The following is a 16,164-nucleotide window of genomic DNA, read 5'->3' on the forward strand; positions in this document are numbered from 1 at the left end:
GAGGGGAGTATCTCTAATGGGTTCAATTATCTGGGATGTGAGTGTGGCATGGAAGTTGTCATATCTTCAGTTCTGTAGATAACGCATGGTTTTAGTAGCCGCTTATGCTTTAAAAGCTGAGATTCTCTTTTATATCGTTCATATCAGTTGGGCTTCTTTTTCCTGCTCCTTTCAAAACACAGGAAATCGTGTCTGTTTACTCAGCTGTACGCGCTGGCTTCATGAAATAATGCCTCATGCTTCTGGCAAAGGTGGTGGGGTTTTCTTCTGGGTTCATGGATGTATTTATTACAAGTTTTAAGTGAGTAACATTGCTCAACTTCACTAGTAAACAAAACTTTCCTGAAAATACTTATTTTTAAAGCATATTTGATTTTGGTGAAGTTAAGTGAAGCAGAAATAGTTAAGAGCAATGGTCTGCTCCCTTGAGCAGCGTTCCTGCACTAACTCGAGATGACTGACCGACTTGAGCAATGCATGTTGCCTCTGTAATTGAAATACACTGTTTCCTTTTTCACTGCAGTTAACGTGTTGGGTTTTCCACATTTCCTAGAAGAAGCTTATAAGAGCAGCAGTGCCAAGACAGCCCACGTTTGTTAGCCTTTTATTTTTATCACCACTAGGGGATAATAACAGTTGCCTACGGGAGAACTACAGGAGTGGGGCTGAAATACCGGTGCTGCCCTGCTATTCCTGCTGCATTGCCAGGGCTTGTGTCACCTCATTTAGTCCTCGGTGTGCTGTTCCTACATGAATTTACCCAATTACTTTTGAACCTGTAACAATATTTGATGCCATAGCATTTAGTGCAAAGCTCAACAGCGATGCACCGTGTAATGCATCCCGCTGCTCTTTCACAATTCACAGTCTTTTAATGGCATGCCTCGTCCTTTTAATGCACCAATCAGCCCTATTCATGGTGGTTTTTTTTTTGCTTTTTTTTTTTTTTTACTAATAACTTAGAAAAACTTTATCATTCAGTTCATTAGTCACTGAGGCTGCCAAGTCTTCATTTGTTTCATTTTACATAGCACAGAAGCTCAGTTGTTCAGTCGCCTCTCCTCCCTTTGCCAGTTCTGTCCTGTCTTTTTGAGACAAGGGAAAAAGCACATGGTGTGGAAGTCATACTATTGATTGAACGCAGTCCCAATAACTAATTTCTAATTTCTCTTTCCATTTTCTGACATTTGATGTGATTTTATTTTATTTTTTTTTGGACTACTAATGAGCTTGCTGCTGATGACACCATAGGAGCAAGGACTTAGGGCTGGATCAGAATAATAATCATAATCAACCTGGAGCCTGACACTGCACGTGCTGGGAGACACCCACCCACTTGCCCCCTTCTTGCATTGTTTTACTCTGCTCTGGCAACAGGGTTTATAACTTCGTCCAAAATGAGGTTTAACCCCTCCTCCTGTTGCAAAAGGACTAGGCTTTTCTGATGCCTTTGTTAAAATATATAATCAAAATGGTTCTGTGAAAATGTTTGTGTCGTTCCTACAATGAAAAGTGAAGAAAAAGTCAGGCTAATTAAATGATTACAAGATGACAATATTTAGAAAACTTTGGTTTTATTTTTGCCCTAAGGCTAATGATTTCTTAAAGATCTCTGATTTTGAAGCATTCTGCAGGCAATCCTTTTTTTTCTATGAAAATGGAGCAGAACATAGGGTGCTAATTAGGCCTATTATAAAAGATGCTTGCCCTGGGTTGATTGTGAAACAGAAAATCAAGAGGCAGTAGAGCATGACGCATTTGGAACTGACACTATCGCCTGCAGCGTGGACTGCATTCATAGATCATATGTTTGAGAAGATGCAGCAAAGGGGGCTGACGGATGCCTGCACTTGTAAAATATTTAGAAAGAGGAGGAAGAAGAGGGGCCCTGTTGGAAACACCGTGTCTCATATGTACGTTTGGCAGTACCTGTGGCCACGAGGCTGTGTCTGATGGTTTTAATTACAAGTACAAAATTAGTGTTTCCTTTGTGTGGCATTTTTGAGCAGTGGTGTTTTTTGCTACTGAAAGTCTTTAATAGGAGAATGAGATCCTGAAATCTTCAATTTAATCACAGCTGTGGTTTTTAGGTTCGAATAACATACTGTAGCATCAAAAATATATCCTTGCTAATTACTAAGCATATTTTAGGAATGGTATAAAATTGAAAGAACTTTAAGAGCTACTTGTAAATGATTTGGCGGTTAAAAAAAACAGTGGCAGGCGCGTGTTGTACTGCAGTCATGATCTTAACACTGGACTTAAAGTTTGTAATAAGTGGAATCATAAAGAGAATGTCTTATTTACTTTCAGCTTTTTAAATTTTTGTGACCAGAGTCTTTTAAACTTTACTACTGTAAAAATACAAGATTCTTGGAATACAAAGGTATTTGCTTGTTTTTGTTTTTTGCAGGGGAGGTTCAGTTACACTGTAGAAAGTTTTCAGCATTTTTGTATGATGTAAATAGATGAGTTTCTCTATGTAACTGTTACTGGTTTTCTTTCACATTACTTAAAATAGATGCAGGATTTGACAAACACTAAAAAAAGAACAACAAAAACACTTCATCTTTCTAGGAAGATATAAAGTCTAATTGAAAAAGGAGAAAAGTAGATCCAAACCAAACCAGGAAATAGATTCTTGGGTCACTGGAAACTGTGCCCCATGCAAGAAGCAAACCTCTTGGCATGGGAGATGAGTGTTATTGCAGAATCAGAATTCAAATTTCTCTTGGATTGTAGAAATCAATTTGTTAAAGTTTTAAACTGTTTTCCCCCCTTTTCTGATCTATTAAGTGTAAGCCATACTTGTAACCGTTTGCAGGAAATTTTAACTTTGTTTCTTGTTTCTAGATCGTGCATTCTCTATAGAATGCCTTTTTCTTTTCAATGGTTTATTTTTAGATGTGCATTCATGACCATGCCTCTCATGTCTGCATGGCAGAGCTCTTCAAGAGAACAAAAGAAATGGCTGTAAATTGGAAGGAGTTTTCCAGTGGTGCCTTCTGTGGTGGCTGCCAGCACACCATCATTTCCTTCAACAAAGGCAGAAAAGCGGTCATGTGCTTTGTTCAAAAGTAAAAAGAAACTGCACATACAAAAAGTAGTTGGAGAAAGTCATACTTTTGTGGGGTTCAATTGAAATTTAAGACAAGTCCTGAAATGAAGCAAGTCGAATAAATGAGAAATGAAGTACAGAGGATGGATTAGGAACAGCTATGTGCAAATTCCCTGATAGTACAAAGGCCAGGATCATACGTATTTGTCAGTGTGTGCTGTATTTACAACTGGTTTGGGGTTGTTCTTGTGTGTTTTTTTCAAGTGGCCGTTGTTTTTCTAAAGCTTTTGTTTTGCCTCATGCAAACGTGATGTTTGCAAGCACTTCAAGATAGGAATTCGTAGTTGAGTCGTGCTAACAAGCAGTGGGAATGCCTTCACATTAGAGGCAAGTAAAGCAGAACTTTTCATCATTTTCCTAGAAATTATTCTTCTCTATTGGTTTCTTCAGTCTGCTGTAAAGTGTGGAGACTTTTTGATGTAGTGGATATGCTATATTAATGGTTTCCTTGTATTTTAAGATAAATGTTTATTCTCGGTGTTATGTTTTAAATGTCCATTGCAATGGAAATAAGTATTATAATCTTATTCATACCCAGTTAAGTTGTACTGAGGATGTTAAATGAATTGCAGAAAAATTTATTGCTGCTCAGTATTATCTATTTAATGGGCCATTAGGCCTGGCTATTCTCTGTTTGAATATTGTATAATATTAAAAGAAAGCAAATGCATTAGACTCAGTTGGGGCATTATCTTGTTACAGATATTTATGCCATTTAAGGCAATACCTTGATCCTATGAAACTACCTGCTCTCATGTGCTTTTTTATATACCAAGGCTAAAATTGCGTATGAATGGGCTTTTTAAGAAACAGGTCTGCATTGGTGATGAATAAATAGAGGCGTGGAAAGCAATCAAAATGTTTTTTGAGATCACAGCTAAGGTTTGAAATTGCTCAGTTATTCCCCGGGGGTAACTAGACTCTGTGGAACTTCTCAAAAATGTGATCGGTGCCATGGTATCTCATGACCTTTAGGCATTTCGTAAAGTCTGCATCTTTCAAAAGGACCTTGTCCCTCTGAAGCATGAGGTGCTTTCCAGATGTTTGCCATCCCTACCTGACTTAGTAAGTAGCACTGACCTGACTGAGATTTCTGCTTTTCCTAAATGCAAGAAAAAAAAAAGCAAGTTTAGACCTGAGATGCTTTTTTGATGTGAATTGAGAGGATAGATCACAGCATCGCAGAACGGCTGAGCTTGGCAGGGCCCTCTGGAGGCACCTGGTCCAAGCCCTGCTCAAGCAGGGACACCCAGAGGAGGCTGCCCACAACCACATCCAGGTGGCCTTTGAAGGTGTCCAAGGAGGAGGAGATCACTGATCTCCGATCTCCTCAGGTGCATACTGCCTATTGTCCAGAAAAGCTATAGTGAGCTTACTGCTAATTATCAAGGACAATAAAACATTGGTTTTTGAACGTCTGTTCATTTCTGCAATGAATAGGACAACCTTGCTAATAAAGATGCTGCTGTCACTTCCCTTTACATCTGCTGTTTGTGGCCCCACTGTGAGTCCAGCCTCCATGAGCGCTGCTCTCATCACTTCGTGATCCACCTCACGGTGGTGTTGCCCTTCTGCTCTCTAAAGAAATCTCTTACGCCTCTGTTTTGGCATAAACATGCGGCTTGGTTCTGGGACTCGCATGTTCCTCAGCAGCTCACAGCCGTGTGCAGCCAGAGACCTCAGACAGCACCGAGGTGGGCAGAAGCGAAAGGGTGCGGGGTTTGTGTGCGCCCAGCATCCTGGCAGGTCCAGCTGCACTCAGTGCAGGGGCTGAGGGCACTGTACAGGCTGCTGTCCAGAACAGATACTTGTCGTTATTCAGTAACTGTTTTGACTTTGGGATAGCAGAGTCCTGGATAATGTATCCATCTGTCACTTATTGCAAAGCCAGGAATTCGGATCTCCTGTTTCCATTTTCTTAGGAATGCTGTGTATTGGCAGTTCGGTCTGCTTATGGGTATGCCAGCATAAACCAAACGATTTTAGTACCTTCTTATACAACTTCAGTACCCATATAAAAATAATTCTGACATATTTAAGAGGTGCTAATACTATCCAAATTTTAGCATTTCTCTAAGGAAAATTACTTGTTTTTATTTAGTGATGAAAGTCCAACACAAGAAGGTATTTATTTAATATGAATGAAATGTTATCCTCCACTTGCATTGCCCAATTCAGTAAGGCAGAGAAAAAGTTGAGTATGTTCCCAAGGTATAGCATTCTTTAAATAAATAAATAAATAAGTGTTTTTAGCATTTAGCATTGAACTTTTAGCATTTGTTCTTCTTTGATGTTTATGTTTGCTTAAAATTCAAATGGCTGTGGTCACAGTTGGTGAGGTAGCTGTATGTAAGGACAGTAGTCTGAAGGTTCTCTGTTGCTTCTGTTTGATAGAAATAGGTTTGTATTTTATAGTTTTCTCCATGTTACTAGTATTTTAATGTGGTTCTTTTAAAGGACTTCATTATGGGATCCCAATAACTTTTGTTATAAAGCTGTATCTTTTATATTTCTGAAATGCTCTCCCCAAATACATACCTAATGCTATCTAAAGGGAAGACGTGTGTGATAGAAGCCTAACTAACTAAATTTGCTGCAAGCCCTGAAAGAAGTAAAGGTGATGCTGGAGTCCGAGTGCTGCAGGACTTTGGTTTGAAAGCTGCGGGACTTGCTGAGCCTCCACGTCGGGCCGGTGCCGTCCTGCAGCAATGCAGGAGGAGGTGAGCACGTTAGCAAACAGCAGCGCTGCTCAGGCAGGCAGACACTGGGCAAAGCAGCAGCACAGAGTCCCAGCAGCTTAAGCATAAGGACTTAAAGACTGAGTGCTACCCAGTCTGGAAGCGTAGAGATTTTAGAAAATGCTTGAGTCTTCTATTTCAGAAAACAGAGATGTATCTGCAGAAAATATATACTGTAGTCAGTCTGGCGTTAGCTTTCAATTGAAAGTAAAGTAGGCACAAGGAGTAGATGAACTGCCAAATAAAGACAGTAAACAGAAGTTTGCCAATGTTCAGCTTTCTACAGTGAGTTTTACACTTAGCCAGATATCCAGTCTTAAGAGAGAGGCATTTTTTCCCTCTTTTTGGCTTTACACTGGGGTCTAGGGGAAATTCTTTTGGACAAATAAATATACTTGCGTGGGTCATAATCTTTAATAAGTACAATAAAAGCCTTGGACAAAAGCAATGCAAGACATGATATCAAGGAATTGAGTTAGAAGAGTCTAGAATGCAGTATGTAAAATAATAATAATAATAAGTAAGGTTAAAAAAAATGTTTCAATTGAAACAATCTACTTTGGGGGAACAACTACCAAGTGAATGCATTTCATTTGTTCCACAAGGGAACAATTGCAAAGCAATGTGTGTTAGCCGAACCTGCTAAAAGAGTAAATTCTCTCCTGCCTTTCTGCAAAACATTTCCGTTTTAAAGTCACACCAGTTCGGTTTCCCTCACAACTACTTTTGAATGTAACTAGCCTTTCAGCAAAGGAGGAGAAGGCAAGCAAGCACTGAAGGATTGGAAATGATCTATTCTGGCCTCATGAAACCTTTTTGTTTAAATTAAAGGAAGAAAGAAAAGCTTTCCAGGCATCAGGTGCACCAGCTCATCTCAGACCTGTTCACCTCAGGCCTGTTCCTGCTTCTTTTATGGACATTTTACACATTGTGGGGATTTTTCTGTGGGCAATTGGGGTTCACTAGAATAGGCACTGAGCATAAGGAATGAATGTGTGTGCAGCCGCACATCTTACGGCTAATAAAATGTAAGAATTGACAGAGAAGAAACTGATTTTCTTCAGTGCCAGTGTTTAAGTTCCATGACGGTTGATTTAAATTATATGGTTTATTTCAGCACAGGATGTTTTTAGAGCCGTGATACCAGACCTGAAAAATTAATGTTTTATTTTGGTAAATTTCTTTGTACTCAACACAAAAATTATCTCCACAGTTGAGACTTTGTGCTGTTTTAATAGTTTCAAAATACCAATAGCAAACTAGATCAAAGAAGAGACAGAAAACCATAAAACCTGGATCGACTTGCTTGTTGAATTGCGGCTGGCTATTTACCCTGTCCCGTCATGCTGTATTTAGAGCTAAGGGATTAGTAATGGGACATGAAAGTTTGTGATATGCTTTAGCTTGGAGGGTGAGATGTGCTAAATGAAACATTAAAGAGTTCTTCTGTGCTTCATTCTGTCCTAATGTGAGTTGTCAGTTAATTTTTTTATTTTTTTCTGGAAAAAGTTGAAATGTATTTTATCAAACTCAGTCATTTGTAAATACTTTGAACTAGAGCAATGGCTTTTTTTTTTTTTTTTCTGCAGTTAGGTTAAAAATAGTATATCCTAGGGACAGAGGAAGCAGCTGTGTTAAAGTATCTGCGTATTGCTACGTTTTCAGGATTTCTATTAATGATATAAAGTCAGTTGAAATGACATCCATTACATATTTGTCCAAGCAAGTGGAAAAGCAAAATAAACAATGTGGTGGTAGAGAATCCATCGGAATCGTGTGTGTTGCTGCGTGTCTGTCCTGGAGGTGATATCTGTCCTGTGCCCCAGTTACTGCTGTGATGCATATACCTCACGCTGAGCAGCGCCAAGACAGTGAACTCTGCCTACCTTATATATCTTCTTACTCATCTTTACTGGCTTGTGCTTCGTATGTACGCAGATAAAATAGGCATCTTTTTCAAAATCTTTCGACGCTCTGAAATACCTGGTAGTTTTTAAGATACTTTCTCCATTGAAAGGAGAAAAGCTAGAGCTCTTAGAAGATAACTTCATTTATTTCACAACCATAAGTATTCTTGCAGTAATGCAGACAAATTTTCCCAAAGGAAAGAAGGTAATTATAAATAAAATGGATGATACTTTCTTTATTAATGCTTACACTATTAGAATACCAAATGCTACACTGCTACGCCATATGGCTTTTGACTTTGTCTTTGATTAAAAGGTTAGAATTTTTCCCCTGTACATGTTTGTTCGGCATTTCAGCATACACCTTGAGCCAGGATTGTATATTAAGCTCCTAGAAATTAATACAGAATGTGGTAATCCTGTTGTGCACCTTGTTAGCACTTTTTCTTTGTCCTTTTGTGTCTTTTGCTAACCTTTGTTTTCCAGTTATCTTATGTAATTCATTCTGGACAAGTCCATTAAAACATAATTTAAAATGGCTATTACAAAGTATTGTGGTTTATAATTAAATGTCATTAATATTTTAATAATTATTAAAATCTAACTTTTCTATTTAAAAAAAACAAATCTGTTGTAAGGATCATCTTCAATTTTAGTAATTTATGTAAACTGTTTTTTCTTTTAGTCTTGGATATGGCCCGACATGTTCCTCTCTACCGCGCGCTGCTAGAATTACTCCGTGCTATTGCGTCCTGCACGTCGATGGTGCCATTGCTGCTTCCTCTGTCTGGAGAAAACAGTGAAGAGGAGGAAGAACAGCTGGAGTCACAAGCTTCTGTTGGGACCCTGTTGGCTAAAATGAAGACCTGTGTAGATACCTACACCAACCGATTGAGGTAATCATTTTTGTCATCCCTAACCTTTCCTTGGCTGTGTTTTATAATTAATGTGTTAAGAATATAAAAGTGAAAGAAAACTCAGTTCCATATCATTTACATATATACAGTCCTGCAGTCCAGAGTGAGAACATAACATATACTTGATCTTGGTTTGTGTTTAATATGCATATTTTCTGTTTTATTATGCTACTTACTCGTAAGCGTAATAATTTTCTGCTGATGAGAAAGAGGAGTGCTGCTCAAGAATCTGGGAGCTTCAAATCTTTCTAAAACTTCTTTCCCTCTTAGGGAGGTGTATGTCTTGTTTGCAGGACTCTGTATTTCCTGCTGTCAGTCTGAAAGCAGGAGCATTCCTTGGAAGCACTTACACGTGCCTGTTCTGTAAAGAATAGAACTGGGGAAGGTGAAACCAAATGGTAGTTCTTACTGGGTTTCTTTTATATGCTATTATGCTGCTTTATCCATCGATAATGGATTCCCCATCAGAGGCTGACTGGTTAGTAGAGGAGCCTTTTGGGTTCTCTCACAAAGTAAAAGATTCAGTTGTTACTTGTAGTGAGAAACCTAACTGCACGGTGACAGTTGAGAATTGTTGACTAGTGATATTGGTTGGTGCTAAATGTGAAAAGCCTGTTTGTACACATGGCAACTCTGCAACAGTTAATTTGTTAATGCACACGTCAGAGGTGAGCTGGGACACATGAAGATGATTTGATGTTACAAACGGATGCCCTGGAGCCATCCGTGCCAGGCTTTTCAGGTCTTCACTGCCTTCTGAGGAACTTCACATTTGACATTTCTTGTCAGGCACTCTCGCAGTCTGGTACTGCAATTAGAGAACAAATGGAGAAGTGTCTCAGTCCCCCTTCTCTGCGGTGATGCCATCCAGCTGCATGAGGGATGCAGTATAATGTCATCTGCACAGGCTTGTTCTGCATGTTCTCTGGACTTCAGCAGACTTTTCAAGCCTGTTTCTCAAGGAAACCCATACAGACAGAAAAGACATGAGGACAGTGTCTTACGGTAACCATCAACTACTTTTTAGGTACCTCCTCATATAAAATGAAGGCAATAATAAGCAGATTCTCTTTCAGGGAACCTGTGAACCCAGACTCATTGGTAGCTGCTTTTATTCCTTGATGATTTTGGTGTAGTCCATAAAAAAGGCAGTTTTGCTTTGTTAAACCTGTTACCTGTCTCAGGCTGGTTGGGCCATACATCTTGGACAATAGTAAGATTTAGACCAGCCATCTTTTTCCTGGTCTGTTCGGTAACAACCAGTACCACCAAATTGTTTTTTCCTATCAATGTTCAGTCACCGAAAATTCAGAGCAGTCACCGACTGGCTCTGACAGAAGCAAGGAGCCGCTGTGTGCCTCCCAGCTCCTCGTGCCTCTGGGAGGTGCTGGAGTTGGCACAGATTTCACAACTGACTTTTCATCTCTGGATGTCTCCAACCTTCCTGGTTTTCAGACTTGAGGATTTGTGTTGGTTTTTGTTTTAATGGATGAGTCAAGTTTTTCTGCCCAGACTGAGGGTATTAGAAAAGCAAATTCTGCTGCAATTCAGATTTCCATTCTTTTGATCATTTTCTGTCTCCAGGAATTAACAGGTTACTTGCTTTCAATATCAAGCTGACTTGTAAAGAAACAATATTCATCCTTAACTTAACTCCATGGACTTAATTACTTGTGAATTTCTGGAGTCCTTTTTAACTTTGATTCCTAGTCTTGCATATCAAGCATGTAATACCCATGGTGGGAGAAACAGAATTCGGAAGAACAAGTAACATTTCTTTATATTGGTTACCAATCCAAGAAACATCAGCTTGTGCTTTGCTGGCAAAATTATGTAGATCACAGTATATGTAATCTTAAAAGAAAAAAGAAAAGAAAATCATAATTGACCTCTGTGTAATCAGTTTCCAGTATAAATATATGTGTAAATCTCTCCACCATGATTACTTCTGTTGTTGTTGTTAATCTGGTCATCTGTTGGACAGCCTCAGATTTAATGAGCATGAAAACCTCTGTCTTCTCACATCACTTTCTGAAGCTGAAGTCTGAAAAGTTTCTTTGTCAGAATGGCACATGACCATTGCTATTTGTAAGCTCTTTTTACTTCGGCAAAATAAGATATGATGGTACTAGTTCTTCAATGTTAGCTTAGGATCTGAAAACTAAGAATAGCTCCTCAGGCACAATCAGTATTATTTTAATAACTTATACATTTTATTTTAAATTTATGATTGGTTCAGTTACGTGTCTATATAACTTCCTTGTGTTATTTTGATATATCAGCTCAAAAAAATACCTTGTCTTTCCCTGGGTGGTTTAAGCATAATAGCGTTTGTCTTTAAAGCAGGGTAGAGACAAGGATGGAAACACCAACAGCCTGAACAGCCTGGAGTCATTGGGGTGGAAGGTTTTAATTCTCAGCCTTTTAGCTGAAGGTTTGCCAGCAACATAAGCAAGTGTTGGCATGAATTTCTTAAATGGGACAATCTGCTGCCCTTTTTAGGTCAAACGCCAGAAGAACAACATAATTAGGGGATCTGCTTTCAAAGACAAAATTTTCCTTTATCTGAACAGCAGCGTGACTTGCTTGTCTACCAAATGTCACTTACATGTTGGAACAAGACTGTCCACTTTGATCAAGGGGGACAGTTCGGTTTTGGATTCCAGTTAAGCATTTGGTTTTGTTTACTTTCAAATGCCATAGCACTATGGGAAAATCAGAAAACCTCAGGATAATGGAGAAGACGTTTAGGTATGAGATGCTCATTCCTAAACTTGATGAGGCAGGTAGGGTAGATGAGGCATTTTCCTTGCTATGGCTTTTCGTTGTCTTCACTGTTACGTTGCAGAACTTCTTTGAGTAACCGTGCATTTTGCAAACAGTTTCCTTTCTAATTGGATCCTAAGAATCCGTATTTTTTATTATTTTTTTTTTAAAGACAAAGCCTCTGTCACTTTTTTTTTATGCACTCTCAAAGTCCTGTTCGGACTTAATGGTTGGTTGCAGGGACCAGTCCTGCAGCCTTTACTGGTTTGAAATGCTTCAGTTTAGTGTCTGTAAATACAGTGCTTGAAGCTCCAAGGAGTGTGGGGAGCCACCTCAGAGGAGGCTGCTTGCTTTTGTCAGTGCTTTATTTGCAAAGGCATATTCCCTTGCTTGTTTTGCCTAATTTTAGTAGATGGGTCTAAGAGTCTGTGGAAGGAACATGCATGGTTGGTGCATGTGGAAGCCTACGGAAGGTGGGGGGCATAGTGCTGGTGGCTGCCATGGTTGCAAACCTTCTCCCAGCAGAGTGACCGTCAGCATAAAACTGAGTGGAATTGCCTTACAAGCAGCATCTCTGCAGTACAGAGGGGCTGAACGGTTCGCTGCCTTTACTTTGTGAATAATTTGATAAATGTATCACTCCATATTACCACATTTACCTCTAAGTACCTGGCATGAGTGAGTAACTATAAGTATTGGCTTTAAAAATTAAAGTTGCCTTGGGAGTGTATCGTTCATTATTCATTTATCACAGCGTGAAAAGAAGGCTGTCATCTTCCAGCACAAGCTAAATTAATGGCTTAAATTATTAGCATGTACACTGCTGTCTCTTCTAGCAAATATATTAGTTACTGTCATCCCTTTAAACACGAGCTGACATGAGTTTGTCTGCATTTCTTCAGTGGTTGAAAAGCTGCAAAGGGAAGGTTTTAAGTCCTAAATAAATACTTGGCTTCTCCTCCACTCTGAAAATTGTAACATTTAGATAAAGGTTTGGCCTGCATCAAATAACTGAGACATTTTGCTCCACGCAAAATCTTGGAGGAAAGGAATACACGGTATAACAAAGACTTGTAAATATTTTCTAAAAATAGAGAAAATGTACAGCAAAATAGTTACACGGTTATATTTTCTACCCTAGTTTATTATTTATGGATATTATTTGGTTTTGTTTCTTTGGAATACCATTGAAAAACATGTAATTGGAGCTCAGGAATTTGATAATGCTGCTAGTTTACCTGCATACATAGATTTATATGCAGGCTGCTACAGTGCGGGGAAGACTAGAAGGATCCTACTACCCTTATCACTTCTGTGAATGAGGAGATGAAATATGATGAACCAGGAGATGAACCAGAGTGGTTTTTTTTCTCTTTAGCATACAAAATATCATGGGTTTCAGATTGTGCTAAGAAATAGGTTTGGGGACCAAAATACCGTATTTGGTGTTGCTGCAGATTTGTCTCAGGAGTAATGTTTGCATGGCCCTGAAAGTCCTGCTTCTCACCTCCAAGACCAGACCCAACAGAGCCGTGTTGTACACACACATTACTCAGGATCCATCCAGCAGGCTGCTAGACCACAGCAGGCTTCACAGGCTTTCTCTGTGTGTACCGAGATTCTTCTGTGCAACCAGTTGTATGTAAAGCCTGCAGGGCTTTAGATTATGTTTGTCTCACCCATTTCATAACCATCTTTGGATGGAAACTATATAGACTTTTATATTTTCCACACCAAGTTTATTTTCAGCCTCAGAGGTAGAGTCAAAATATCCTTTGTGTGCTCATGTGTTCGCTGTCAGTATGTCTGTAGGAGGTCTTATGCATGTGCTTAAGCATTTTGTCTAATGAGACCAGTACCTTAATGTTTTGCTTCTGAGACTAAGAAGGAGGAAAAAGCTGGTAGTCTAAATTGTAAAACCACAGGGCAGATGAAAGCCTTACAAGATAACTGTCTGGAAAATAAATTTGTAAGAATGAATACCACTTTCTGTATCTGGACCAATTACATTTTCATTGCTTTTCAGGCATCTTTCTCTTCTGTAAGCCAGTTGACATTTCATTTTAACCAAAATTTCTCCAAGGGTTCTGTAGCAAAGAGCTTAAGGATTCTACATCAATAGCAAGCAGTACTAAATCCATACACCTTTCTTGGGACTGATGGCTGTAGCACGTCTCTGATGACTGTCATGTCAGGTATCACTGAGGTTTAGTGGACTTAAATATACATACCAGACCTTAATAGGCTATTTAAAAAATCTTAGCCTAGATTTCCCCAAGGGAGAAGACAGCAATAAGGATTTGGGAAAGTGTAAATGGGAGAGGCAGCTGCTGCTTCTTTTTCTTCAACTGTTTCTTAAACTCTGCACTGTTTGGCTTTGATGCTTTCCTCCTAGCTGGGAGTACTTTGAAGTTAAGTATTGCTTGAAGTCAGCAATGGGCTGACATCAGGTTGGATTAAATCTAGAACAGGGAAACTGGACCATGCTGCAGTAATGAAGGTTGTTATTAATGTGCTCTAGGCAATTCTCGTTTGATTAGGTATGGTACAAAGACGTTCATTATTAATATAATCACCTCTATTGAGTACTTTATTTATGCATGTTCATATATTGAGTTCATTATTTATGCCTGATGTCAGTCTAGATCAAACTACAGAAAGCATATTGTAGTTGATAGTGGCTAAAATATAAGTTTGGAACATCAAAGCATTGCATTGCTAATTCTTCTTGCATAGATAGCTTGGTTTTGCTTCTGGGTATGGTAATGGGAAAGAAAACCAGTGCTTCTTGGCTGTTTATCTTGATTGGATCTTAAAATGAACAAGTGCTGTTAAAATTTTACAGAAAGTGGGGGAGGGGGAGAGGCTTGTTAGCATAAAAATCTCTATAAGTTTTGCAGGATAACAATGTAAATTTGTGCTAGAATTCCCAAATTCTAAAATAGTAAGGTGTTTAAATTGACATTTGAATTTGCAATGCATCAATTATAAATATGTAATATAGAAGCCATCTACATTCGTAAGACTTAGAATTATGCTACATTACATTGCTTGATTAAAGAAAAGGTCTTATCTTTTATAGTCCAGAAGAGAACTGCAGAGAGAGAGAAACATCATTTTTAATTCTTGTAATGCCTACCTTGTAGTTCATAGGCACAGTGTGAATTTTGACTAGAAGATCAATCTCCTAGCATTTTACCATGAGCGTATTTTAGAGAATTGTTCGTGTATTGTGGAATAGGAAAAAGTACCATATTATCTATTTAAGTATTGACTTTACACCAGGATCTGCGTGGGTGGATGAAGTGCACATTCATGACGTGATTTTTGTTATATTGATTTTGGAAGCTTCTCTAACACTTCATGAAAGTGTGCAAACATAAAGTCAGTATGCAGCATAACTACCGGAATTACTAAATGGTTGTAGCAAGAAACTAGTACAGTTCTACAATGGGCTTTGTCTTCACATTTTTCCTCTTCATATCAGTTGTACTTTGTTTGTCAAATCAAGACCGTATGTTCAGTATTGTCACAGCTGATTGCTACATTAAGCAGCATTAACCTGGATTAATTAACCTGGATACCTGATTAACCTGGAGATACATAGAGACATTCCATTTCAGAACATTGGCTTTTAGCTTGATCTTTGATATTTTCCTTGTTGACATGCATTCTCAGTACTGTCTAATTTGTTGAAAAATTTTCTCTCATGCTTTATCTTTTTTTTTTTTTTTTCCAATATTAACTAAAAAAAAAAAAAAAACAGGTCTAAAAAAGATAAAGCTAAAGCTGGAGTAAAACCAGATGCATCTGATCAAGAACCAGAGGGGCTCACACTTTTGGTACCAGACATACAGAAGACTGCTGAGATAGTTTATGCTGCTACCACCAGCTTGCGCCAGGCAAACCAAGGTAAAATAGAAATACCTTTAGAAATACTGTGTAGTGATTATTTGTAATGCGTTTGTGAGCAGATAACTGAAACATTGGGTTCAAAGCAAGAGAAAAAACTTCCTCCTGCCCCCAGTCACCGACTACATTTTCAAATGTAGTCATTTGGACCCTTGTGTTAGTCTTAAATGTTAAAAGCTGAATATAGAATAATTCAAGTAAGTCACACATCTCACATGTTTCAGCACAATTAAGTAGTGTGTCTTTTTTTTCATCAGAAGATGAGGTATGTGACCATTAGTAGTAAGGCTTTTGGTATGAGAAGCAAGCCTTCTGAATTAGTATAAGTAAATGCACAACAAAAATATAAATCATGGATTGAACCTGCAGACAGTCAAACAACCATCTGGTTGTCTAGTAAAGAAAACTAAAGATTAAGTAGCTTAATTAGTAGGAGCAGATATTATCAAGGAGTATATAACCAGCTCCTAATTTTGGAGAGTGCATGAAAAATACTTGCGCGAGTGTCCATCCACACAAGTGTATGTCAGCCTTGCTTAAGAAAAATCATTAGAAGAATCAATAAATGAATATTCATAACAGCAGTAGTCATTAATTATTTCTGAGCTGAGATAACGATCTTTATTTACTTTAAGCTGTTCAGGTAATGAAAAGTTGTAGTTAGAAAAACAGATTTGTACGCTCTGAGGGATCCCCAGTTTTCAGAATTCTCTGCAGACACTATCATGAAGTGTCATTTCAAGTTAAATAATCCCCAAATGGTTGGCGTACCTGTCTCAAAATTACATTATTAACTACAAATAATC

The 16,164-nt window shown here is 38.4% G+C and overlaps 1 protein-coding gene across 5 annotated transcripts in view; it reads left to right on the forward strand.

Moving 5' to 3' along the window:
• The window catches only part of BIRC6 (baculoviral IAP repeat containing 6), a 181,110-nt gene that overhangs the window by 150,838 nt on the left and 14,108 nt on the right, over nt 1-16,164 (forward strand). For all 5 annotated transcript variants that reach the window (XM_082757615.1, XM_082757618.1, XM_082757619.1 and 2 more), the window contains 2 exons: nt 8,449-8,659; nt 15,213-15,358. In XM_082757615.1, the coding sequence (XP_082613741.1) occupies nt 8,449-8,659; nt 15,213-15,358 (357 nt within the window). The remainder of the gene's footprint in view (nt 1-8,448; nt 8,660-15,212; nt 15,359-16,164) is intronic.

Source organism: Aythya marila, assembly GCF_965140915.1.
Source record: "Aythya marila genome assembly, chromosome: 3".
NCBI lineage: Eukaryota > Metazoa > Chordata > Aves > Anseriformes > Anatidae > Aythya > Aythya marila.